Source organism: Colletotrichum costaricense (assembly GCF_030867565.1).
Source record: "Colletotrichum costaricense strain IMI 309622 chromosome Unknown Scaffold_1.1, whole genome shotgun sequence".
In the NCBI taxonomy this organism is placed as follows: domain Eukaryota; kingdom Fungi; phylum Ascomycota; class Sordariomycetes; order Glomerellales; family Glomerellaceae; genus Colletotrichum; species Colletotrichum costaricense.
In genome coordinates, this window is record NW_026848230.1 from 515588 (window position 1) to 542553 (window position 26966).

Consider the following 26966-nt stretch of genomic DNA (forward strand, 5'->3'; position numbering starts at 1 on the left):
GGTCTGGCTCAAGACCGTCACAGGCAAATAGCTACATGCCATATCTTCTCCGTCATCTTCTCTATCAATATCCTGTAGTCGTACTCGAGTGCAAGATTCCTTTGTCACACTCCAAAGGCATGCATTGAGACGAATGCTATTTGATATGATTTGACCAGTTTCTTTGTGTCTATAGAAAATTAAGCTTCAGTAGAACACGTGTAGACTCCCACAAAACTGGAAGCTGCTCTGATGTGCTGGGACACCTGACACTTCCTAATCGGACAGCCACCCCTGCGACAACAAGTACCCATAGTACTGCAGCTGATAACATTATTGGTATCTACGGAAAGGTAATTGCACCACTGCTTCTGTTACTACATTCATTTTGATCTCTGACAACGCGAGCTCATGGTGCTTGCAGTCAACAAGTTTGCCAAGGAGGTGGTCAGATAGGCCAAATAGAGACAGATCTGCCGAGGACCACCGGCGCCTTTTTTCTTGTCGGCAAAAATGTGTCATACAGCGATAGAGCGAGAGTTTTGGAATATATGAAGCTGCTCAATGCGTTGTTAGCAAGGGAAGTCAATTTCTGGCAAACCTCTAGCTCCACCGACTTGGCCTTCTTAGCACCCGGCAGTCTTGAAGCAGAGATCGCATTCTCATTGAAACGTACTGGCGACCGATACTAGTTGCACAGCCAAACTAGTTGGAGTATCAGCAAGGCTGGTCCCAGTAAGATTTCTTTGAGCCAAGGTGTCCACTTTCTTACAGCAACGGCAGTCAGCTGGGTCTACGCCAAATCCTTGCCGAAAGATTATGTTAGAAGACTGTACAAGATTGTCTCCAAGAATTCCTAGCACATTCGCATAAATCAGGTTGCCGTTGGCATATGAAAGACTGAATCAGTCAACAGAAGCGACCTTTCTTGTCTGTGGTTGATAGAACTTCCCCTCTTACATCAGCGATACGATGTAGACAGCGAAAACTAATCACTCATCTGGCAAATACGCAATCTGCACCTCGGGAGAGACGGGATGACACAGCCCATAGAAGTCGAATTCTATCCAACTTTCATGGTGAATTTGATCAAAAGCGGACAACTGTCAACGCAACATCGTCCAATGGAACACCATACAGGCCATGCGATCCCAATTCCAGCCGAACCAAGAAACCCAGTGAAACTATCAATCAACTAGAGCGGCTGCCGTCCCCGACAAGAAACTTTATTGTAAGAAGGTTTTCATGTAACAGTCGAGGTTTTGCAGTAGTCGTATCTGCCGACCCCTCCCCTCCCACATCGACGTCGTCGCGCTAATCAATAACAGCTTAACCCCCCCAGGTTGCATCGAAATAAGGGGATCAACCCCGGTCCCGTACCCTTCTTGATGGCACACTCGACGTTACTCCAATCACACGGCGACGTCTCTTCAAAAGTTCAATCAGCATTGCTGCTTGTTGTTAAGCTTCTGAAGTGTTCCCCCGCTCGGACCAAAGCTCGGATACTCTGAATCCAAATCTGTATATGAATAGCCCGTGCCATGTCGCGGCTTCTTCGAGATGAACCTTTAATATTCCAACCGACACGCTTCTGAACTACTATTGAACAGAAGCAAGCCGGTTTTTCTCATTATCTTCAAGAGTTCAGTCCCTTTGCCCAACTTCAAAATGTCATATAACGAATCATCCAACATGGGCCGAGACCGAGAGATGAAGATACGGATGGCCCAAGAGGCCAAAGCTGTCATCGAGTTTGAAGAGGATCCTCACCGCGCAGCACTTGAGGATAACCCGTCCGAAGCAAAAGTTGGCATCAAAACATGGATTGCAATTTTTGTAAGACCAATGCGTCTCTGCAGCTTCTCTGGCGAATCTTGGCTGACATACATAGTCTATGGCTCTATCCTTCGGTCCATGTGTCGGACTTGCGTTCCTCACGGTTGCCGCCGTCGTCGTGCAGATTGCTACAGAGCTCGGTGGGCAGGACCAGTTGGCTTGGCTTGTAGGAGCATGGTCTCTTTCGACAGCATGCTCCTTCTCCCTCGCGGGACCTCTCAGCGATGTTTTCGGCCGGAGAATGTTGGTCATTGGTGGCCAAGTCACAGTTGTCATCGGCTCCATCGCCGCGGTCGCCGCGCAGAATATAGGAACGCTCATTGCCGCCGAGACACTCATCGGCATTGGGACTGGCTTCGTTTTCGTCTCCTACGCAGGTGTCCCGGAGATGTTGCCTAACAAGTGGCGTTCTCTTGGTCTTGGTATCTTGGAATCTGGCATCGCTGTTCCCTGGTAAGTCTGAACATCTGAGCATCTGACCCTTCTTTTCCCGTGTTCCGTGTCGCATGGTTCGAACGCCTCCCCGAGTCAAGGAACTTTCTTTCTTACCCCAAATCCTCGGCACATATATCTGGGTGCCGACTCCAGGCGCCCTGCCGACCACACCTCCTACACAGATCTGAACGTGGGGAACCCCCGCACTTCGACTAATCGATCAAAACCTGGGGTGTTCGTCTGCCGAGAAAGAGCCAAGGTAGCTGACATTTAGAATTCACAGGGGCATCCTCTCCGTCCTACTCGGCAATGCGTTTTTCAAGTACGCTTCGTGGAGATGGATATTCGGCCTAAGCATCATCATTGAGGTCATTTCCATCGTCGGCACTTGGTTTTCCTACCACCCAACCCCGCGGCCCCGGGGCGACTTTGACAAGACTCGCATGCAGCAACTCAGGGATGTAGACTGGATTGGTCTGTTCCTGTTCACGGCCGGTCTGGCCATTGCTCTCATCGGCCTGACATGGGGTGGCACCCCGGCCTACCCTTGGAATAGCGCCGGCGCCATCGCACCCATCGTCATTGGCTTCGCGGTCTTAGCCGTCGGCTTTGCGTACGACTTCAAGGTTGCTGCTCATCCGATGTTTCCGTTGAAGCTCTTTGTCATGTTCCGTCGTTACTCCGTCCTCCTTGTTGTCCTCTTCGTCTCGGGTATGAACTTCAACTCCATGTCAGCCCTCCTACCTCAAGGATTCCTCTACATGTTTACGACGGATGGCATTGAGATCGGTGCGCTATCACTGCCCAACACCTTGATGATTGGCTTCACTGGTGTCCTTGCACCCCTCATCGCCCACAAAGTTGGCTACATCAAGTGGCAGCTTGTCATCGGCATGGCATTCCAAGCACTGTTCATTGGCGCTAGTGCTGCGACTGTATACCCGAACCACAAGTTTGCATATGCTTTCGTCCCTGCTTTTGGTGTACCTATGTTTGTCTGGGTCACTATCTTGTCCTATGCTGTTGCTAGTCTTCACGTTCCGCACTCAAACCTGGGAGTGGCAATGGGCTTGTTGGGTACCTTCAGATCAGGAGGTGGCGCCGTCGGCAACGCCATCTTCAACACAATCTTTCAAGAAAAGTTCCGCGAATTCGCTGGCGAAGAAATCGCCAATGCAGCCATTAGCAACGGGTTGAATCCATCTGACCTTGGTATCATCATTCCTGCGGCAATCGAGTTTAACTTGGGCAACCCTCTAGCATTGGTCAATGTTCCGGGCATCACTCCAGAGATTCAAGATGCCCTGAGAGAGGCCGTACGAGAGGGCGCAGGCCATGCCTTGAAGATCGTCTTCTACATTACGATTCCCTTCAGCGTCATTGCCTTGATCTGCTCTTTGTTTATCGAAGACCCCACGGCATATATGACGAACCACATCCAGTCTGCTATGGGTCAAGAGATGGCCCAAAATCGCGGCAAGCGGGCTACCACTCCTGAAGAGGGCCAGGCAATCGAGTTTGAAACTGTGAGGACGGTTCAATCTGAACAGATTGTGGTGAAGGAATGAGAACTCGCCTGAAAATCAAGACGCCCTGGATCTAGGACACTGATTTCATTTGCGTTCAGGACCTTTAAGACATGGGGGGGGGGGGGACTTAATGTTTAGAGTCAAGATTTAGGTTGGTATGTATTTTATGTGCATGAGCAAATACACTGTATATGATTTTCACATGATAAAAAGCCTGGACATATGAACATTGACACATAGCTGGCATGTTAAGGCGATTCTCGCTCCGAATCAGACCGCCGGCGTGTGGGGCCGCGGATGCCGGCCGCTGATCGGCGGTCGTGACCCCACTCGGAGGTTATCTACTGATCGGTTCGCGCCTCAGCCTATTTTCATGGGAATTCTATGTCATAGCAGGAGTAGGTGTGCTAGTAGATAGAAGCTCGCTCCTACTACTCATTCTGGTTTGGGAACCCTCAACTGACAGTACATGTGCACATGTACCGCTGGATCGAGAAGAGACACTGCATTCGAAGCTGTCTCTATTATCTTAAGCATGATCTAAAGATCACAAGTCACAACTTCCAGCAACGACAAGCAATACCTGGTAAACTGATTCAAAGTTTTCATCGATGGGAAAGGAAGAGCGTACGTCAAAAGAGCCGTAAAATACTCGGCTCAAATTCATTATTTGCGTGTCCAGCGAATCCTAACGCCTGGCCCTCAATATTCACATGGGCCGTCTAGCCCTCTCGACCCGCTGGCACTGAATGGTATATAGAAAGAAGAGAACGCTCTTATGCCCAAGTCGCCACCACGCCCATTCCATCGTATTGCGGTTTCATTCCATCGTTCTGTTTTTTATCTTCTTCCATGGTCGTCAGGGAGTTGAGCTGGGCCAGTGGGTGATGTGTGGTGTCCCGAGTCTAATTCGTAACGGGCCTCGGTGGGAGCTTCGTAGATTGGATTTGCGTTGGCTTCGGCAGCGTAAGAGTGCGGCTGTGTATGGCCAAGAACCTTCGACTCTTGTCCGCCGTAGTAATCGTTTGCTGGCGAAGGCGAAGAAAGTGTCGAGGCGTTGATCGTACCGGGGCTGTGTTTTCCACCGACCGTGCTGCCATCGTGGCCAAGCTCGTGGTGATGTTCGCTCGGCTCAACGACTGCCTCCTTCTTGGCCTTTCTGCGACGCCACCAGAAGAAGAAGCCAGCACCTAGGAGCGCGATGGCCCCGAGGGAAACACCCACACCGATGCCGGCGGCAGCGCCCGACGACAGACCTCCTGAGGACGACCCTGCTCCCGCGGTGGAGCTTGCGGTGGCGGATCCGCTGGTAGCTGTAGGAGTGACGGCGCCCGATCCTGTTCCGGTTGCTGTGGCTGTTGCTGAACCAGTGCTAACGGGCGTAGTCTGAGCTTGTAGGTTAGACTAGAAGTCCATAACTTCGTTGACAGTAACGAGAGACTTACGCCTGCTGAATAGATGGTGGAGTAGGCACCATCGTTGACAGCTTTTGAACTTGTCATAATCCAGTGCTGAGCAGGTTGACGAGCCGACACATTATCGGAGCCCTCAATTTCGCTCGACATGAAGAGATTGGATCCTGGGTGAACATCGAGCACATAGCCTGTGCCATTTGCAACATTGGTGAACTTGTATGTGCCCGGTTCGCTTGCCCATTCAGTAACGTCCCATTGCTGAGTCTCATCCGACTCCGTTTTTCTCAAGCACCCTCTTGTGCCACTAGGATGCACCTCCGCCGAGCTCCAGCACACGGAAAGCTGTTGGCTCACGCCGGCCGAGCTCAGTCTCATGAGATACCGGCCGGTGTGATTTGGCACTGGCTGAAATTGCCACACCGCATCTGTCTTGCCGAAGACCCTGAGACCATTGTTGGTATCTTGCAGGTTGTTGTTGAGTGGTGTTGAGACGTTCGCGACACGCCCCTCTGAGATGGCGTACCAAACGTTTGAGTCCAGCGTCACGGCCGACATTGTCGCTGTCTCGTTCTCGACTCTGTAAGCAAATGCTACAGTGACTCGATTGTCGTTGTCGACTGGCTGTTGCTCTATCCGCGTGTATGCAGTGTTCGCAAGACGGCGAGTGAGGCTCCCAACGTCAAAGTCAACCCAATATTCGAACGATCACTCATCAAGAAATAAATCCCCAAGAGACAAAAGATGAAAGGGAGAAAGAGGATTCAAAAGGGCAGAAATGCATACAGACATGCAGGGGGCCCCGGACGAGGTGCCGACCCCATTATTAAAAGGCATCAGTATTTGAGGCAGCAGGGGGTCAGATTGACTACACCATCTCAGGCGGAGAGGAGCGGGAGAGAAACGCCAGTGAACGGGTGGACTGGGGATTGGCTTATTTGACACTCCGCCCCTTGACGCCACGAACCAATTCATGAAGGATCATCGTCTCTTGAGGTGGCTCTGCAGCGGTAAATTAGGTTCCTACTGGCCGACGAATGGTTGGGTACAACGCTGCTGGTGCATGTGCGAAACAATGTGGCCAGGTCCAGGAAGATCGAGACTGGCGACATAAGCACACCAAAAGCTCACACCAAAGTCCCCTTAGGACGGTGAGACAGCATAAGATGGGCGTGACTTTCAGGCTTCCATAGTGGTCGATGGTCCTCTCCCTGTTTCGCGGAAATCCTGCAGGCCCACTCGCGCCGGCATTTGCTTGGCAAACCTGGGCGTCATCCTGTATACTAAAAGAAGAAAAGATGAACGCGGTTCTCGTGATAACCGCGACTTAGAAAGGGAAAGAAATTTCACCAAGAGGCGCCAAGTTTACGTCGAAGCTCCACGGCGTCAAAGCCAACTCTAAATTCCGATTACCTTAAGAAAGAGTCAGCCACGCGGCCGTTGATGACAAGAAGTGAAACAAAACACAGAGAAGCCAGAAAACCAAAGGTGGGCAATAGCCGCCACTCGAAATTTAGCAGCGGGAGCTCGAGAAACCGAGCCAAACCGCTTGTGGGCGCAATTATAAGATAGTAAGCGCTAGCAACTCAGCCCTGTCTATTTGGGGGCGCGAAACGGTCGTCAAGGCAAACCTGGCACCAGGGAAATCCCAGCTGGGTCGTCATCCTTCACATCCGGCCTTGATTGGATAAGATGGGCGACAACCGCGCCCGTCCGCAGTCGGAACTTGGACGCTGATCAGTCTGCTCGGATGCCAAAGTCCGACGGGCCTTCAAAGTTCAAAGAATTGAGGACGTTGTGGGCACGGGAATACCCCCTCGGGATCCCGTCGGGGTCAATCACGTAAATTGTGCTGCACCCTCGAGGCTACGAGGAAAAAGATCAGAAGGCCTATCCCTTACTTAACATGTTTATCCGTAGGGCCCATGTTCTCTGCCAGGGCCCATGGGTAGGTACCCAACAGCCACATGCATGCTCGTGCATTTTGGTTGCCGAGGGCACAGCAATATCCCGCAGGCCTGCCAAGCTCGTGCACCATCTTACTGGGTTCTGCCCGCACGTTGAGGACCACGCGAGAGTTGAGCTTATTACCGCCCCAGCGAGCTCCATGAACTTGTGCCGGATCGTGCTGAGCTTCAAAAAAAAGAAAAAAAAAATCAGCAGCATCTCATCATTAGTTATGTCTGCTAAAGATCATCCTTCCTTGTGTCCACCTCACTTTCGCGCGAGAGGTCAACGAATGTCGACGGCTCATGACTCTAACCTTTCTTATCTTCTGTGTCTACCAAGTTCCGTTCGACTACCTTTCGAGTACTATTGCCATGTCAGCTGCTCATATGACTTCCCGTCATTGCCGCTTATTCCCGGGATTGATCCCACTCCCGCTATCACGAAGCGATGCGTAGACAGCTGCGAAGGAGAGGCAAATGGACTGCATACCTTTGTCGGCCCAGGGTTTGTGTAAAGCGTGGATTAGGGAAGAAATGGTCTTGGTTGCCCAACGGCATTGGCCTGCTCGCATTCGTCAGATCCGACGAAGGAAGGCTTTCGCGACTGATCGGCTCCTCCTGGAGTGGCCAGGCGGAATCGGACAGACACGGCTTCCAAACAAAAAGTGTTCTAGAGTCCAAGACAGTAGATTTTGGCCCCTGGAGATTGGTGTGTTCTTGCCAGCGTCCTTCCTCTTCAAGAAAATTGAATTCTACTTTTGCAATGAAAGGCGGATTCAAATGAAGCTGTCTAGCTCGGTCTACCTCGCTTTTGCCCCATTTTTTCAACTTCGCTTGCGGTCTGGAGGAGTCCAGGATTTGCAGAATCATTGACTTGGCATCAGCTTCAGCGGATGCTCTTCCGGCTGACTGCATTGCTCATGTCCACTGTGGTCATGGAACTTGACTTCACAATAGCGCGCGGGCTCTCAACGCAGTAGGTAGATTTGTCATCATCGCGAGCCTGATGTCATTCTCTTTGGCGCGGTTTCATCGTGCAGGTGGGCGAGCTCTTAAGTTAAGTTCTATGGCCTCAACCGTTTATGAAGTTTGGAAAACACATTGACCACAGCAAGACTCTCAGAGGCAATCATCCCTTCAATCACTGTAGCTTCCTTTCAAGCTGGCTTGAGCAGATTGTCGGCGCTTTCGCAGTGCTTTTGTCTTCTTTTCCCTTTCTGAGATATCCTTTAATCTTGTGAACAAGCCTTGGCGCTTGGAGGGTGTGGCATCAACCCGTGGAGCTGAGCTCACCAGATTGACCCATTTCAATGAGGTTCATTAGGCAAATCCAGTCTCTCTCATATCCGCCAATAGCCCTTTCAGATCATTAAAAACGTGTATTTGATTGAAGTAGGTGCGGAAGTAGGTGCGCAGTATCTCCACGTACTCTCGTGAATCCACTTATACACTGGATGAGACGGATTCTTCGTGCTGAAGTGAAAGTCCCAGTCAATTCAGATCGCACGCTTTCATTAGGTAAAAAATGGAAGAAAAAAAAAATCTTTGGACCGGCTGCACCAGTAGACCTGAAGAAATAACTTGTCACCCATATTTCAGTCATCATCCACATCACTGGTACATATCACTGCATACAGGCTTGATCGGGCAGAAGTAATGTCCAAGGCTACAGAAGAAACATAGATTCTTGACTCCGCCCGTTAATTTCTGACGCTCTATTGAACTTCTCTCTTGTCGCTGCCACCGTCACCGCTTTTGTATCGTTATATATCGAAGTGACTTTGCAAAGTGTTGTTTTCGTTTCCCTCTGTTTCTGATACATGTACCCATCAGGTAGGTACTAACAATTGTTCAAGGTTACGGTGTTGTAAGGCCTCGATGTTGATACATCATACAGTTGTAAGCAATGAGGTGGGCATTTACGAAGTACTTTATTCCTTGAGCATAAAGAGTTAGAAACCGTCCTAGCACATTTTGCTCCCAGAAAGTGCAGGATTCATTCCGCGATGTATCTGTGGTCGACCTGATAGCCTCGAATATCTTCCTGTCTCGGCATCTAGACTTCCTCGGCATGAGCCATGGGCTCAGCACTCATAACCTCAGCGGTACTAGATACAATGATCGTGAAGCCCTATTCCTTGTCGCTGGACTACTAGCCACAGGTTAATTATATGTTTGTGGTATTACTTATGATAGTACATGTAGATAGGTAAATCAGCAGGCATGGATTTCTTTGGTCGCTCAAAAGGTTCATCGGCAACGGCGACTGAAGTGGTCCGCTCGGCAAGGTGTCGGCTAGAGCAAAGGTCACAAGATTGCATCTTTGGAGATCGATCAAAATCCGCTATCAAACACATCAAAGCAACCTAGTAGACAATATTACAACTTGATGATGAAATCATGATTCAAAGAGGACTTGACACTCACGATGATGAAGACTAACCATGTACGAGCTCGAAAATGGCATTTTGTCTTAGATCCTGTACTTTGAAAGGCTGTATCTGTCCGAAAGGGTCTTTTTGAATCTTAGCTTGAATCAATACCCCGGAACCATAAGATTGCGAGAAGAAAGAGCAAGTTAAACTGCGCGCCTAGGTACTCTATGTATAACCGGGAGAGATTTAAGGTTCCCTTCTGTTTGCTTCACCACGACCTACCACTTCCATTCATATAAAATTGATTAAGGTACGTTCAGATGATCCTAGACACCGCATTGAAGGTACGGATGTTTGTTGGACATGAGCTGCGAATGGAGCGGATTTATAAACCCTTGAATAAACTTCAAGTATGCACTAGCATCGTAAATTGAACAAGTAGGTAAGAGCGCGCCGGAAATTTGAGATGCTGTTCAAGCCTGTTTCCCAAAGGCCAGGCTAGTTTCGGGTGACATGCTCACACTCACACTAGAGCCTGAGAGCTTTGACGGAACAGCCAGCTTCTACATCCTATTTCATCTTCCGCAGTCAAAACTGGAGACTATGTTCGCAAAGGTCACAGAGCACTGAAACCCGGAGGAGTTTCTTCGCTTAGCCTTGCAACTATCGATGAGGAGGAGATAAATGGCGAGTTCCTGGATAAGGTATGGAATGTTCTGGAGCAGCCATGGCGTGGGCGGGAATCAAGCACTACCGGAAGAGGTCGGATTCGACATCATGAAGGTGGAAGTGTGTAAACAGGCGATGTGAAGCTTTGAGGAGGACGACCGAGACTTCGATGCCGAGTTTACGTGGGCTATGGTGTGAAAGAAAGATGCTCCAGCTAGATGTAGTGACGGTAAAGCCGGACGAATAGCTCACATGTAACTGAGTATGGACACAATTGAACTGAGATCTAACAAGAACAATGATCGGACTTTTTGGAGCACTGCTCTCGACATTTTTGCTTTCGTGGTTCAACATCAACGTTCTTTTCAAGTGAAGCAACTGCTAAATGCCTCTCCGTGGGTTGGGCTTCTACTAAATAAAGTACTTCTGCAATTGACAATGCCTCAAACTTTCGGAGACCGCGGAAAGCCGCTAGGTACTATAGTGTCAATTTCGTCTGCCTAGGATTTGATATAATTTAGCGTGATTCGTGAAGAGCTCCGCCAACATTCTTTGTTCACAACCTCTTGTTTCAGCCATTAGACCATCTACCGTTCTTAGCTAAAAGTCTAACACCGACCTTCAAGACCTGCTGTCAAATCGTAGGCCTCTCTATTCGTGAACCTGGCCGTGCAGTGGTTGACACATGTCTACCACCAGACAGTTTTGGGATATCGAGTATTACTTCATCGTCAGCTGTCTGTCAAGTTCCCTGGTTCTGGCCAATGCAACGTTCTGAAAACGAATTTACCCAGGCTAGTTCAGAACTAGCGCTGTTGGTGTTTCACTGTTCCCCCACGCTTGGCTCTGAAAGAAACACTGCAGGCCAGTGCAAAATCCCCACATCTTCAGTTCGTACTCCGTACTGGTCGAGCTTTTGGACATGGCCCCTGGTAAGTTGCCCCCTTAGAAGGGAGAAATTCGACACAGATCTCGTCTGTGGGCAGGATATTATTATCGTACTAGCTTGGTCTGTAGAGGCACATGCACTTTTACGCCATCCGAACAGTCACATGCGCGCACCGTCACCGCACTTGTTCAGGGCTTCCTTCGGCGTGAAGATCGTACAAGTAAAGTGTTGAGGTTTTGCCTCGACGTTGATCTGTTCGGAGCGACAGCCCCGATCGAGAAAGTTTGGAAACTTCTGGAGCTCAAATGGAATTATGGCCGCGTGGCACGAAGTTGTAAACCTTATAATCTGTAGCGCAACGAAGTTGAGCCGTTCGATTTGCCGGTCTTTGGACTAAGATAGCTATTAGCGGTCCAAGCCGTGGCGAAGCATCTGGTTCCTAGCTTACGGCCAACGGCTGCGGCAGTTGACAGTTCGCGCGTTCGACTGTGTGGCCCGTCGCCTCCCGGAATACGGAACGCAGAGTGTTCTTTGTCATGCAGCTCGTTGCCCCGTGCATCCTCTGACTCTTTTGCAGCTTCAGGCTCAGGCCATCCGGAAGACCGGAATGTTTTTTCTCCCAACGAAGCTGCCTCGGCTGGTATTGAAGACAGTCCGGCGCGGTAATGCTACCTTATGAGGGCCCTCATTTGTCGATCAGTGGGGGAGCTTAGACTGCGTTCTGTGCGGCATCGCGAGGGCCTATCCGGGTGATCATGGTGCCCAACGAGGGCTTTTTTCTTGAACTTCAGGTCATGACGCAGCGATGCCTTCCACATCTTCTTGTTCTTGAATTAAATTTCTCGTCACATCTTTATACGATGAGGCCAGAAATTATACATCCTCAGCTTGTATCTCGAGGAAAAGCGCCCTCCCTGCGTTGTGAAAAAGCCATTCACCACTTCAAACCTGCCAAAAAGTAGAAGATCGACCCTGCAGCTGTACCAAAAGCTGAGAGTTTAGACCCTCGATTCTCTCGCAGATGCAGGGTCATGACGCGGGACGCCACGGGGTTTGTTGTAATGGTGTCTACTAGCGTTCTTTCCGTCTCAAATAGGGCGGCATATCCTTGACTCGAATTTGACTCAAGAGAGACAAGCTCCAGCTTAGACCGCCATAACTAGCTTCTAAGTGGGACCTCGACAACCTCGAGGCCTATTAGCTTCATCTCTGACCACAATTAGCCATACAATTTTGGAAAGCAAAACGTAGCGTGAGCGACGGTAAGGTTCTGACGGGATCTGTCAAGTTTGCCAAGCATGAGACATACTAGGCACGGAACAGGGACAGCGCCTACCGGTGTCGAATCTAAACCGTTGACACATTGAAGGATTCCTCACTCCCAGGTACACCCGTCTCTGTCCGTTTGGCCCTCTCGATTATTCTTTTACATAAACCGCCCACACCACCTCCACCAAATCGTCTCTGCAATGAGGGTTTGGGGCTTTTCTCCCTCTTCACTACCGTTGAACCCGAAGAATCATTATACCTGGATCCCGACAAAACTGGACCTTCAAGCTTGGACATGTGAACGCCTCCAATCTCGATATCCACGATGAGATTCCCCCCGGCTGAAGTCATCTTATCATGGCCGGCTCCGAACTACATTGATCCCGTGCAAAGGGGACCGGCACTTCTGATCATCGAGTTGACTTCGCTGAGCGTGGCTTTGATATGTTTGGCCTTGCGACTTTACGTTCGACTCTTTATGATACGCAGGAGCTGGTGGGATGACTGGCTAATGGTTGCTGCTGTAGTAAGTACGACATGTGTGGAAATCTTCACCTCGATAAGAGCCAGGGACTGATTGCCTTGTTTAAAGGTATTCTGCATATCCGTTACAATTTGCGTAATACTTGGTAAGATTGCTTCCTATTTTCGGTGTTATTCCATAGATGATAACTGACATTACCTGCTGTAGCAACTTCACTGTACGGATGGGATCTCCACGTGTGGGACCTAACACCCGTACAACAGAGACTGGGCCGCCAGGTAAGGTTCATCGGGTTTCAGCAGCTCGAGGTTGGGCAAAGAGCTGACAGGAATAACGCAGGTGTCTATCGCTGGCCAGACTCTCTTTCTATTCGCATCAGGCCTCTCGAAGCTTTCCATCCTCACAAGCTATCTGAGAATAGCCCCACTCGGATCATGGTTCCGAAAGCTGACATGGGTCACCATGGGCTTTGTATTCGCCTTGATATGGATCTTTCTCATCGTTCTATGGACTCAGTGCTCGTAAGATTTCTACTTCGTGCCATGAATCCTTCGGAACAATGACTGATTTCTTGCAGACCCGCGTGGCACTACTGGGACCTATTCGTGGAGAATCGCAACTGCATCGAAGAGTGGCCCCCTCTGGCGGGTCAAACTATCACCACAGTCTTGACTGATTTTGCTGTCTACATCCTGCCTATGCCTACGCTCTTCAGACTAAGGCTTCCGATGATGCAAAGACTTATCCTAATAATTCTTTTTAGCCTCGGCACAGTCGTCGTTGTGGCTGGGATTATGAGGACATATTGGGCCCATTTCGTCGAAAGGGAGACTTACGATGTGACATGGGATGGGTTTGAACTTTGGATCTGGACGGCTCTTGAGGCGAATCTTGCTGTGGTATGCGGATGCGTGCCCGTTCTAAGACGTCTGCTGCCGTCGATGTCAGACACCAAGGACTCGCATGTGTCTGAAAGTGCAGCTCCGCCGACGATCGGATCCGGCAAGAGGCGTCAGCAAAAGCTGGACGATCTCGAAATTGACGTAGAGAGCCATGCGCTAGATCACGCCAGTGCACCATCAACTACAGATGGCGAATCTGTTGAGATGCAGCCAGCACGCTCAAGTCCTGGATGGTCCCCAATACGGGATCCTTGGGGCAGGTCAAACCTTCAGCAAACTCATATGGGAATGCACTGATACTACGTATTTGAGTACATATAGCGCTAATAATCTTGTAATAGTGAGTCCTTACTGTTTCTATGGAAGGAGAAAACAACCGAGACATCGTTTTGGAAAGACAGCTTACGGACTTCTCTATGCAAACTAGCAAGCGTATTGAATCTCATCCGATTTTCTGTGCTCGAGAATTATGCAATGGAACCCCCTTTCCCAGGGGAGCTGCTCCGAACGAGGAATATATTGCAGCTCTCGGATCCTCCGGAAAAGTGCACCGCGGTCCGCGGATTAGAAACAGAAGCTTGTATTACAATCATAACCAAGTGAAAAAGCATCCAGCTTGGAGATTCCAGCCCTAAATCAATCACGGCGACATTGGAACAGGAATTGGTCGACGTTCTCATTTCCTCTTTTCGCGCGCACAGGTCAAGATGTGGTTTGTACGATAATTGCGAGTGTGCGTGGCGAAATAAAAGTCCATCAATAGCAATTGAGGAGCTTAATTCTAGCTTCCGTCAGTCTGTCTCGTTTTCAAACCCAGCAGTGATTCCAGGGATGAGCCCAAATTAGCCATGGATTTTTGAAGTCTATGAGAACGCGTGGCATTAGGAGATGATATTCCGAGTCAAGGAGTCTCCTACGGTTTTGCGATGTTTGATGGGCTTTGATAGAAGAATTACGTCCACCACCCTCAGTCCGCATGTAGAAGCCCATCTACAGCATCCTTCAGTGTCGGAGCCATGTGCAGAAATTTAACATCCTTTCCATAAGTAGTGCAAAGTGTCTGCAGACTTCTACGAGCAGCTCCAGCATCTCATTCCCATCCTCTACTTCAACACAATTATAGTCTCGATCTTGTACTGACTTCGACGTGCTTGCTTGACCTCCCATGGCAAGGTCACTTGGCCCAAGGTTAGCACCTGTCGGCTAGCACGAGACACGCAAATCTCACTTGGATGAGGTAAAATAAGAGTTATGACCGCTAGGGCTCCAACAGAGGTAGCCAAGACACGTGGAAACAACGTCGATGCAACATGTTCACGCATGCGCCATCCATGCCGAATGCAGGTAGCCGCACGGGTTGACCCGACTGACTTAAGCGACGGCTCACTCACTGCTCAGGTGCAAACTCCCATTGCCGCCAACGTCTAGTCCCACAGGTTTGATGATGCTACGGTATGTCAACAAATTAAAAGGCAGCGCATGCGGCTCGTACAAGTATATGGTTGCATTGTCGCTTGAGGATTCCATGTCCGTCTTGAAGCAATCACATTAATGATTGCCTACAGTCTACATACCTTTTCGTATTGCCCCACAGCACAATTTCTCGTGCACCCATGCCCAGAGAAACCGTTCGTGATAGCCTCAAACCTAACTCTGTCGTCTCGTATCTAAGTCAAAGCACCCACTTATGGGCCCCCCCCCCTTTTGGGCCCCCCTAAAATCCCGCCTAGCCCCCCGATTAAAACCCTACCCTCAATATACAAACCACTATAACAATTACAAAAATCGTCCAAATGCATTTCTTTTTAACATAATTATTAATCGATATATAATAGTCTTATATACTAAAAATAAGCTTTAATAAGCTCTTAATATTATTAAAAACGGTTTTTTTATTAAAAAGGCCTTAGTTAAGTTCGGAATTCTTAAGGTAATACTTTAAAATTATAAAAAAGGCTATTAAATAAGGGCGAGGGTATTTATAAATTTTTAAAGGTTTTTTTTATAATAAGAAAACTAGCTAGTTTAATAAGTTTAAATTTAGTATACCCTAAGTATTATATTAACTTATTAATAAATTAAAAAATTTACTAAGTAAGTTTTAATATTTTAAGGAGATACTAAACTACTTAAAAAGAAATAAATTAACGCTTTTATTAAGAAAAATTTATTAATAAGGGTCTAGAGAAGTTATTTAATAAATTTATATTATATTAATAGAGCTATAACTAATATAATTAAATTATAATTTAGATTACTTAATATATTAAAAATTAGTAATATTAAATAAGCTAATAAGTATAATATAAATAAAATTAGTATAATAGAGGGTAAAAGAGCTAATAAGCTAGTTTTAAGTATAATAAAGGCTATAATAATATAAAAAAAAAAGCTTAGTTTGCGTACCTAAGTAACGATTATTAATTATATCTTTATTAATAATAAATTTATTAAATTACTAATTATTTATAAGGGAAAGTTAGTATAATAATAGTAGTTTTTATTTTAACTTAACTTTTATAATAATTAGAAATTTATAATAATAGATAATAACTAAATAATTAATAAAACTACCCTTTATTAATTAAAAAAAGTATTTTTATTATAGACTAAGATCCCCCCTATTAAGGGGCTTAATAAGCTAAATTAGCTTTAACTATTAGTACTAAATAGGTATAGGAGTTATATAATAATAAAATTTATATAAGAGTATTATAAAAATAACGTTTACTTATTATTCTTATTACTATATACTTCCTATATCCTCTAGCCGTTAAATATAGCTATTTTTAATTTTATTAAATCTTATTATAAAAAGGAGCTTAATAAGGAGGATATAATAAATAATTTTATTATTATTAAAAAGCGGTACTTCTTAAGCTATTATTAGCTTACTTATTTAGCTAGTTTAACGTTATTAAATATATAAAATAAATAAAAAATAACTAAACTATAGCTACTTAATATAGCTAAGCTACTTTTTAATTTAATAATCCTATTTATATAAGTTATATTATTTAAAAGGGGTATAAAAGTTAAGTAGACGATTAATAATATTAATAAACTACTTAATTAAGTATTAATAACCTCTATTATTAACTAGTTAATTTTTAAAAAAGTTAATAAGCTTAGTAACTATTTAAAACTATTTATAAAGCTTAGTCTAAAAAATAATACTTAATAATTATTATTTAAAAAAATAAAAAAAGTATTTAGTAAATAGGCTTATTACTTAGCTATATCTTAGTACTAAATTCGATTTTTAAAAATAAAAGTTAAGTATATAAAGCTTAAAAAAAAAAGAGTATATTAATAAACCTAAATACTAAGTTCGTAAGTATTTAAAATATATAAAAAGCTTAAAAAAACTTTAATAATTATTTAGTTAATCTTAATTAACTTATAGGGGTCGAATTACTTAGGGAGAATAATAATTATATTATTATAGTAATAGAAGATAGTTAATTAATTAAGTATAGTTAGTAGCAATATTTTGATGCTATGTTTGTTGGGGGGCCCAAAAGGGGGGGGGCCTATAAGTGGGTGCTTTGACTTATGGAAGAGTAAACGTTGATCTTTTCCTCGATAACAATTAGTCGCCTACCCCCGCGAAGACCGCGTCTGAGTCGGTAGCGTCCCATTCGCGCGCCAATCGACCGAGATGCGGGGACCCCGGTCCCCATAATCACCCCAGACCTGCCCCTGCCAGTCGCCATCGTCATCGGTTCTGCCCGTGTAAGGTCACGGCAGTTCTGGATCCCGTCAGGGGAAGCGGCTCAGTTCGATTGGTACGGGTGTGGTTTTTCAGGGCAATCTGCAGGCACTATGCAGGTTCTCATTAAGCGCAAGTCTGTTAGACACGGAAACTTGAGTTGCGAAGCCAAGACAGCCGGATCATGGGACCACGAAGACGAAGTGGCCCAATTCGTGTAGCATTCACGAAAACATCGATCTAATCAAGTGATCTGCCATCAACAGCCGCAGTGCGGGCTGATATATAATGATGGAGCCACCTCCTTGTCGACAAGTCTAGAGCTTTGGCCTCAGCAACCTCAAGCATCTCACTCGGCTCTCTTGAATCAGCCCACTTGCCTTACCAATTCTGACAAGATGAGGTTCTCCGCAACCCTAGCCGTGGTCCCTCTCGGCGCTCGCCTTGCGCAAGCTGCCTTGGATGTCGACGCCATTACCGAGAAGTACTTTGGCAACGACGCGCCTTGGTACAAGAACCGCATCCCTCTTTTTGAGTCGAGCGATACGGAGATCACCGACGTCTACTACTACCGCTGGAACCTCTTCCGAACTCACCAGCGCGATGTCGGCACCAAGTACGGCTACATTACCACTGAGTTCATCGACAACGTCAGCTGGCAGACGCAGCCATGGGCCTCCAACAATTGCGCCGCCATCTTCCACCTGTCCGAGGGCCGATGGTGCCGCGACCCGCGCTTCAAGCAGGATCACGCGACCTTCATGTACAGCGCGGACAGCAACCCCCGCCAATACTCCGAGAGCTTAGCAGACGGCGTCTGGAGGAATTATCTGGTTGACGGCGACCCGGCCCTCGCCATTTCTCTCCTCGACGATATGCAACGGGTCTACAACCAGTGGGTGGGAGACCACTTTGACGAGGCCAAGGGACTCTTCTGGATCGAGCCGATTGCCGACGCGACGGAGTACACCATCTCGAGTATCGATGCCTCCGGCGGCTACGATGGTTTCTTCGGAGGCCAAGCATTTCGCCCCACCATCAACACCTACCAGTACGCCAATGCTCGTGCGATTGCCAAGACTGCTGCTCTCAAGGGCGGCCTGGACAGCGTTGTTGAGGAATACAACACTCGTGCCCAGAACATCAAGGACACCCTCCAGAGGGATTTGTGGAACTCGACCTTCGAGCACTTCATCGATCGGTACCAAGTTAACAACGAGAATGTCACCTACTGGGACTTCATCCGCGGCCGTGAGCTCGCTGGTTTCGTTCCTTGGGCCCACGACCTGCTGGATGATGATGCCAAGTTTGGTGAGGCATGGAAGCACGCGCTGAACTCCGAGGAGCTCGGTGGTCCCTTTGGCCTGCGCACTGTTGAGCCTTCGTACGAGTACTACATGCGTGTTTGGAGATACGAGGGCACTCACACCGAGTGCCACTGGAACGGTCCCTCTTGGCCGTATCAGACAACCCAAGTCTTGACTTCCCTTGCTAACGTTCTCGACCACTACCCCAACACTTCGGCCCACGTCACTGTCGGAGACTACACTCGCCTTCTGAAGCAGTACGCCAACCAGCACTACAACAAGCACTACGGCAACATCCTGGATATTGAGGAGAACTACGACCCTGACACCGGTGAACCGATTGTTGGCCTTGGACGTTCGCACCACTACTTCCACTCTGGTTACGTTGATCTCATTGTCACCGGTTTCGTCGGCATTCGTCCCCGCGAGGACGACGTGCTTGAGGTCAACCCTCTGGCCGACCCCTCCTCCATCTCTTACTTCCGCGCGGAGCGTATCCTCTACCACGGCCGTGAAGTTGCCGTTCAATGGGACGCTACTGGCGAGCGCTACGGCGAAGCAGGTCTCCGAGTTGAAGTTGATGGACAAGTCGTCGCCTCTTCCGACAAGCTCGAGAGACTTACCGCCGAGGTCACACGCGCGCCAGTCTCCGTCGCGCGTCCCTTTGACCAGTCCGTCCAGCTCCAGGCTACCGAGCCCCTGCCCATCATCAACGCCTCCGTCCCCAACTACGACATCAACCGTGTCCACGATGTATTCGACGGTCGCATCTGGTTCTGGACCCAGGACACCATCGCCAACGGTTTCGATACTCCCGAGGGCAGCACCGCCGAGGAATGGGTCAGCATCGAGTTCGGATCCGCTGTTGAGGCTGCCCGAGCTGAGATTGCTTTCTTCGCGAATGAAGAGAAGGGATTCGATGTGCCCGCCAGCTACAAGTTGCAGGTTTTGAGCGGTGAATGGACCGATGTGGCTGATGCGACGTACGATGCGCCGTTGGCCAACGGTATTACCAATGCGAAGTGGACTGGAGTGTCTACCCAATCTCTCCGCATTCTCGTGAAGCCTCAAGATGGCAAGCGCGTCCGTCTGGTTGAGCTGAAGGTCTTCACTGAGTAGAGCATTACACTTCATTGAAGTTTACAAACGAAAGGTTCAAGGGGCACATAAAAGTAGATATTTGGATGGAAGACCAGTACATGTTATTAATTCTAGTGTATAATAGTTGAAGATGGAATATTGATGCAAGCGCTTTGCCATGGGCAATTCCCTCAATCCTCCAGGTACACGGTGAGAAAGATGTAAGGACTTTCGTCAAGAGATTGTCACTCATGAGATTGCAAGGCCGGGCAACAAGTTCGGTTCCTTGAGCCTTTTGATACGGGCCTTGGAACATCCCTTGTCCAAAAGCTGTGGCCCGAGAGCGAGTCGCCCCCTCCATGGAAGTCATTGGGAACCCCGCTTGTGATCATCAATTCCGGGGTATAATGAATCCATTAAGCAAGCGAATGCCAACTCTATCATTCACTGCGCCAACATTGGAGGTTGCGGGACCCATATTCGCGAACATGAAACTTCAGCCGAACTATAAAAAGGCCACCAGATGGGTCCGACTGACGAACGACACTCATCGCATTAATATCTGTAGGGCTTTGCCTCGCTTGACCGAGTCAGCCAACACTCGGTCTGCTCCGAGTTCGTCCTTATCCCACGCGGAAGGCCGCCTATAACGAAAAGATTAAGTAGCTTCGGAACTAATTGACAATTCTTACTTAAACTTCAGTGTTCCCATTTCTAAGCTTGACTGTGCAGTACCACATTTAGTCACCTATTTCCAGCTTCTACTTCCGAAAAGGGCACGGTTTTCTCAGCAGTCAAACATCCAAGTAAACCCACTTTCAAGTAAACATGAAGACAACATCTTTCTTTCTCCTTGCAACCCTCGTCTCGAGCGGCCTTGCTCTGAGCATCCCTTTGAGACTGCCATCGAGTCTCGACAGTCGGGCCGAAACACACAACGCCATCGCGCCAGAAGACATACTCAACCCCGTTGTCCGACCACGAGAGTGTGAGGAGCCAGCTGAGCCCGCAGAACCGAGCGAGGCGGATAGGAAGAAGGGTGCCAAGAGACCAGCGAGGCCTTCGCGACCTACAAAATGCTGAGATCTACCCTGGCACGTTAATTTGATCAAGACAAGGAAGGAACCTAGATCATCGAGAGTTGAACACAAGTCGCTGATTATCGCCACTCATATCTCAGTGGAATTAGTGGCTTGTCTCTTCTCGTAATAGTTCTCTCAATACCTTCAGTCGAGTTTCGCAATTCTGAGCATCGACCAGAAGCCTTCACGCATTTGATGATCAGCTAAATTTTTGGTGAACCCATCGGTGAAAATTCGCTTTTTATTCAAGTGGAAGCGTACACAGCCACACACAGGCGCCTACTGGAAGATGCAGCCCTTTTCATCAAACTATTTTCTTCGACACCTGAAAGAAGCATCAAACCGCCAAGCCACCAAAGCGCATCATAGTGTTTAGTACAGGCAGAATATGCAGGTCGCACCAATAGGGTGCCTGACTGTGACTTCATTCGCTCACGCCACGGTCCTGCGGTTCAACTGTGCAGCCAACCCGTGTAACCCGCTGATCACGCCTCTTTTCCCGCCACACTAATGACACATAAGGCCTAGGTTCTCCCCCCGCAGCCCATTCTTCCGATTGATTCCTCAATTGCCTCGGCCAGTCTCTCAGCAACCAACGTTGCTCTCTGCTTCGCCGCAAGCATCCGTTTTCAGTCGTCAAATCCACAACACATATGAACTGGACCCAAACCGAACGAACGTGGAAAACAAGGTGAATCCTTCAATGGAGTCCATCATATCGCAAATGGACACGGATGGGAAAAGCCGGGAAGAAATGATAGCCGAGTCCGTCAAGAAAAACGAAGACGTCCAAAATCTTTATCCTCAGATTGACTTCAAGGGGGCCGTTCTTGAGCCTACCATCCATTTGACTTATGATATTCAGGTAACACTTTGTCAAGTCCTCACATGTCCTGCATCCAACCTTGTTCTTGATACGAGGATCGCTTCCAGCATCAACCCTTACTGAAAGATTGGCCTTATCCTGACTGGTTTTAGGAACACGTTGACGAACCGAACCAAAGGAGATACAATACGTTGATCGCGGAGATGCTAGAACGTACCTCAGAGCCTGATTTAGCTGAAAGGTTACTTTGGGAAGCGAGGGAGTGTCTCACGGGCTACCCAGACATCTTGGCTCAGTTCGATGCGATATTTCTGGGCCAACGCTCTGCTTCAAGTGTCATAAGGGAACTACACGAATGCATGATGATGAAAAAGACTGTAGAAAGGCGAATGAGTCAACAAGTGAATGACGTGGAAAATGGAGATACTTCTCAATGATAAAATTTGCCGTTGTCTCAACAACCTCTGCATGACTCTGGTCCTATGCTGGTCGGCGATTCTTTCTATCGCACTATTCGTTGCCTATCGATTGCTGCTTTGAACCTGATCCATAACTGAATCGGTGCCGAGCTGATGGAGTAAGATGCCGTTGAAGACCGTCAAGTATCTTATCAACACACGTGGAAAGACCCCAAGCACATAACAGTAACATCTCTCCATAGAACAATGACTATAAACAGACACGGGCTCCTTTTCTCATCAAGGATCGGTTATTCGCAGGGTTTCTAATAGACCCTTGATAGAACCGAAGCAAGAAAGGCCTTTCTGCCCATATGCCTCATCCTGTATTCAGAAATGACTCTACGGCCGGGTTATTCTACCGTCGTCGTCATCTATTCAAGCAACACGGAGTTGAGACTTCAGCGTACATCATAGATGGAGTAAGTTTGCTCCATGTACGGTACAACGGCCACGGACTAACCATTCCGTCTTAGGCATACTGCTGACGTTTATCGTACGTGTCTCTTGGTAATTTCTCATTTTTCCGCTTCAAAATTTTGCGATACTTGCTATAAGACAAAGTAATCCCCTTATTCTCATGGTTTCCACTTGATATCTTCTTAGAAATCCATCAGATATCGCTTAGCCTTTCAAGAAGCCTGATCAGCCAAGCACTGCATCCGACCTCCCTTGCTGCCGAAAGTGGCGTCATTCCAGTGTAATCTGAGAACGTTACGTTTGCACCATGCTTTATAAGATCCACAACCATGTCTTCTTGTCGAATTCGTATGGCTATAAGCAATGGTGTGTGACTGCCTCCTGTGAGGTCAACCTCTGCTCCATGTTCAAGGAGCAGCTGGAGTAGTTCTCTATCGCGACCGTACACAGCAAATGTCAATGGAGTGTCGCCATTGATGTCAAATACATTAAGAGCTGCCTGGTTGTCAAGGAGGAATTGGGCAGTAGCATAGTGCGGACGTATCAGCTTTGGGTGCATACGCATCGTTTGACGGTTGTCAATTGCTTGTCCAAATGCTCCATTCTCCATAAGAAGTCGAACGATCTTTTCATGAGTGAATGACGAAGAAAGTTTTAATGCTGCGTTGTCTCTGTGGATGCTGTGATTGGCATCTGGTCCATCGTCGATGAGAAGGTTGGTGATGACCTGATCGACTTTTGGGAGTGCTGTATGGTGGCCACCATGCGCATCGAAGATGGGGAGGGCACGTGAGGCCTTGTCTTCATGGAGATCACCCTCTGTCGCATTCCCGTTGCAAACACAATGCAGTGCAGTCCTCTTGACTTCATTAATAGCGTTGACATCTGCGCCGTTCTCGACAAGACTTTTGGTGATCCTCTTATCGCCTACACTAGAAGCCACGTGTAGTGCTGTGTCACAATTTCCGTGCTTGGAGTTGACTTCTGCTTCGTTTTCGATTATAACTTTGACAATTGCTTCCGGTGGGTCAATCTTGTAGCCTGCCCTTGAAGCTTCGTACAACGGTGTAGAGAAGTGTTTGTCGCTCCTGGCGTTGGTGTCCGCGGTGTGCTCAATTAGAGTCTTCACTGTCGCTTCCCGGCCTTGCGTAACAGCAAGAAACAGAGGTGTACGCATATATTTGTCCACGGCGTCGACATCCGCCCCGTTGTCTACGAGAAGCTTTGCAACCGGTTTATGGCCATGTCCTGCAGCCCGATGCAGTGGGGTGAACCCTTCCTGGTCAGGCTCATTCACATTATTCTTAGCTCGGAGAAGAAGCGTGACCATCCCGAGCCGACCGCCTTGTGCAGCCCAAGACAGTGGTGTTCTTAGTTCGAAGTTAAAAAAGTCTCCCCTGGGTGGCAAGCCTTCCATGATGTCCATTCCTTCGTAGATGATTGAGGTCATTCCGAAGAGGGCGGCGACCGATTTGCTATTCCCATGAGCCAAGGCAGCAAACAGCGGATAGTTGTACCGGTCCGCAGAACGGCATTGCCAACCTCCGCCTTGTATCATGGGAATGAGCGTCGAGCAGTCCATTACTGAGCATATGTAATATAAGCTGGCTTGATACGTATAGTGACGGATCTCAACCTTCTCATAGCAATTGAAGATCGAAATCCATTCTTTGAGGGGGAATTTAGACAGAAACTGGTGTTGGGAAATGCCAGCGGCTGCAGCATCGGCATGGAGGAGAATCTGCTGGCTTGCATATTCCATGAATGGAAACTGTGTCGTATCGCATTCTTTGAAAACATGTCCGGACGCTAAGTAATGATTTATATACGCGCTGCAGCAGAGTTTCAATTTCTCATGGCTAAGGAGCTCCCAATCAAAGCCTAAGTCAGGCCAGAGTTCAGGAAGTACCCCGCCTTTTAGAAGATAGTCTCTGACAGACTCGTGTATGAACTGGACCGTTGGCTGCATAGATTCGGTGACATCTGCCAGTCCCTTGGAGAAACCGATGACACATCTCCTAGCGCTGTGTTCGGTGACCACTGGTAGATTTGGATCAACAAGGCCGTTCTGAGATAGACCAGACCAGAGTGCATGACAGAACTCGCTGGGTCGTAACGGCCGCTTGGCGCAGAGAATCCAGATGATGCACAAGCACAGGTGTTCCATGTTCTTACGATCACGCGTGAGAATATCCCTGAACAAGGTGCCCAGGTCGTTCGGGATCTCGATGAGCCTTTTCTTCAAGGCCAGTCCGCCCTGGGAGTACTCGGTATTGAGGATATCAACAACCAAGACGAGCCAGAGAAACACCCCGGCAGCCTTTTCGAGAAGTTCGGCTTGCAGATCTTCGGCGAGGGTGGGATCATCAAATCGGAGACGACTTTGAATGTATCTTTTCATATCTTGTGTGTGGCCCGACTGATTTTCGAGTATCAATGCCAGTCCCTTTTTGATGACGATATATGGATAATGTCGACTCGACAAACAAATCCGAAAGGCAATACCTTTCGTTGACGCCTCTTCTGCCAAGTCCTCAAAATCTCGGACCATGTCCATCATTTGTTGCTCGTCGCATTCGTCCAGAGCATCGATAAAGCAAGTTAGTCGACGCTGGCCAAGCGCAAGGACGGCCCTAGAGAACAGATCCTTGAGAGTGTCCAAGCTGGGACATCTCTCATCCTTCTGCTGAGTTGAGCGCAAGTCGCCAAGTACATGTCGAAGCTGAGGGTACCCCTGAAACAGCTGAAATAGCAAAGAACGGTACATCCCTTCATTTGATCTTTCCAAATATTCGCCTCTGGCATTGAAGAAGAACGAAACCGCGAGTGGGGACCAATCAGGGTCTTTCTGCATTTCGGACAAGGCGAATTTCATGATTGTCGACTTTCCAGCGCCTGGCTTACCACGAATCCATAGTAACCCGTGATGTTGCCTGAATTCTTCTCTTTTAAGCCATCGTTGGTAGTCTAGATGTCTGATAAACCATGTGCATGTCTTGATATGTGCCTTCTTCACAGTTGATTGACGGGAGTCCATCTGATCAAACTTCAGAGCTTCCACCAGCTGAGCCTGTCTTTGGTATAGATTAAGCTGTATTTGTGCTGTAAATAGCGGTCAGCAATGCGATGTAAATGTCAAATAACATATTTTGTATACATACAAGGGCCCAGGCACGAGATAGATTGTGTACCGGATTCAGCTGAGGGAATTACAGAAAGCAATTCTCTGGCGTAGGCTGCCGCTATAGCTGCGGCGTGCCTCTGCCAGGCCTTATTTTTGTGAGAATCTGCATAGTCGCAGATTCCGCGTATTGGTAGGCAGGGAACAATGTCTATGATTCCAGCTGCCTCCATTTCGAAACAAATTATATCCAGAGTACGAGCAGCAAGGTCTCTTTCGACGGCATTCTTCATAACTTGATTGCCAGATGCTATCGCTCCATAATGAATGACAGGGTTGTCTTTCAACCGCGCGCGTCGAGGCATACGTTTCGTTGGGTCGCAGTCGTCACACGTAGTTGTTGACTCCGGATGGTCGTACGTTGAAAGGAAAAGGTGATCAGGCACCGTTGGGCGACCGTAGTGCGGAAGGTTTGCAAACTTTTCCGTGAGGATCGAATATACTTGACTGGGTTCTCGGTCATGTCTAGCACGCAAGACTGTGATGGCTTTTCCGAAGGATTGGTGAAGAGTCCTGGCAATTGCAGTGCGTTGAATTTCAGCAGCTGCAACGATCTTCCCAAGATCATATTGCATTGTTCTAACACCAACAACAACGTCTCCCAACCGAATATCTCTAGCACTGCTAGGCACACCACCTCCGATGCCTACCATAAGTGCTAATTGGATTGAGGGAAAAGTACGGACAAGGTGAGTCGTCACATTCGCCGCATTATTTGTACCATATTGATACGCCGGCAAGCATGCGATGACAACGTTATGGCCCCATATGCTTCCCAAAGTGTAGATATTAGTGTCGACCGTGTAGGCGTTACCACAAGGAGCGTAAGAAGGGAGGACGTCGTGCTTCTCGTCTAGCATGGCTTCCGCAGCTACTAGCTCTATGGGCAACGCGCAGATCCAGGCGATTGCGTAGCGGTGATACTCTTGCGGTATGCCATCGGTGGGACGTCGTCTCTCGCCATCCCAGTTGTCAAGGAGAGTTCGTTGCCATTTAAGTGCGCCAGAAGAGCCATATTGAGCGTCATCGGGCGCTGGGCGCTTGCCATCCATCGTGAACGATCGATTATGACTCCGTCTGTCGCCAAGGGTCTATACGCAGTACGGTTGAGACTTGGTTGTATTTCCTAGGTCTGTGGTGAATTATGAGGGCAGCAGACCCAGAAGGCAGAA

General features: G+C 48.0%; 8 protein-coding genes across 8 annotated transcripts; 6 read left to right on the plus strand and 2 right to left on the minus strand.

The window, feature by feature from the left end:
• Positions 1–1016: 1016 nt before the first annotated feature.
• Positions 1017–1178, plus strand: CCOS01_00193 (uncharacterized protein; the record flags this gene model as incomplete). Its single annotated transcript, XM_060448390.1, has 1 exon — positions 1017–1178. One exon carries the CDS (start codon positions 1017–1019, stop codon positions 1176–1178), a length of 162 nt encoding a protein of 53 aa, XP_060319828.1.
• A 469-nt stretch (positions 1179–1647) lies between these two features.
• On the plus strand, positions 1648–3818 carry CCOS01_00194 (major facilitator superfamily transporter; the record flags this gene model as incomplete). Its single annotated transcript, XM_060448391.1, has 3 exons — positions 1648–1815; positions 1871–2268; positions 2534–3818. 3 exons carry the CDS (start codon positions 1648–1650, stop codon positions 3816–3818), a joined length of 1851 nt encoding a protein of 616 aa, XP_060319829.1.
• An 801-nt stretch (positions 3819–4619) lies between these two features.
• Positions 4620–5749, minus strand: CCOS01_00195 (transmembrane alpha-helix domain-containing protein; the record flags this gene model as incomplete). Its single annotated transcript, XM_060448392.1, has 2 exons — positions 4620–5165; positions 5225–5749. 2 exons carry the CDS (start codon positions 5747–5749, stop codon positions 4620–4622), a joined length of 1071 nt encoding a protein of 356 aa, XP_060319830.1.
• A 6918-nt stretch (positions 5750–12667) lies between these two features.
• Positions 12668–15156, plus strand: CCOS01_00196 (uncharacterized protein; the record flags this gene model as incomplete). Its single annotated transcript, XM_060448393.1, has 6 exons — positions 12668–12868; positions 12935–12971; positions 13034–13104; positions 13166–13347; positions 13404–13869; positions 15127–15156. The coding sequence occupies 6 exons, from the start codon at positions 12668–12670 to the stop codon at positions 15154–15156; spliced, it is 987 nt and encodes a 328-aa protein (XP_060319831.1).
• A 2682-nt stretch (positions 15157–17838) lies between these two features.
• On the plus strand, positions 17839–19866 carry CCOS01_00197 (uncharacterized protein; the record flags this gene model as incomplete). Its single annotated transcript, XM_060448394.1, has 1 exon — positions 17839–19866. One exon carries the CDS (start codon positions 17839–17841, stop codon positions 19864–19866), a length of 2028 nt encoding a protein of 675 aa, XP_060319832.1.
• A 789-nt stretch (positions 19867–20655) lies between these two features.
• CCOS01_00198 (uncharacterized protein) lies at positions 20656–20910 on the plus strand (the record flags this gene model as incomplete). Its single annotated transcript, XM_060448395.1, has 1 exon — positions 20656–20910. One exon carries the CDS (start codon positions 20656–20658, stop codon positions 20908–20910), a length of 255 nt encoding a protein of 84 aa, XP_060319833.1.
• A 528-nt stretch (positions 20911–21438) lies between these two features.
• Positions 21439–22172, plus strand: CCOS01_00199 (uncharacterized protein; the record flags this gene model as incomplete). The annotated part of the gene is made up of 2 exons (XM_060448396.1): positions 21439–21774; positions 21888–22172. Coding segments are annotated over 2 exons (621 nt in total), but the record flags the coding sequence as incomplete, so codon positions are not given.
• Positions 22173–22806: 634 nt separating this feature from the next.
• CCOS01_00200 (uncharacterized protein) lies at positions 22807–26846 on the minus strand (the record flags this gene model as incomplete). Its single annotated transcript, XM_060448397.1, has 2 exons — positions 22807–25715; positions 25775–26846. The coding sequence occupies 2 exons, from the start codon at positions 26844–26846 to the stop codon at positions 22807–22809; spliced, it is 3981 nt and encodes a 1326-aa protein (XP_060319835.1).
• Positions 26847–26966: the final 120 nt, after the last annotated feature.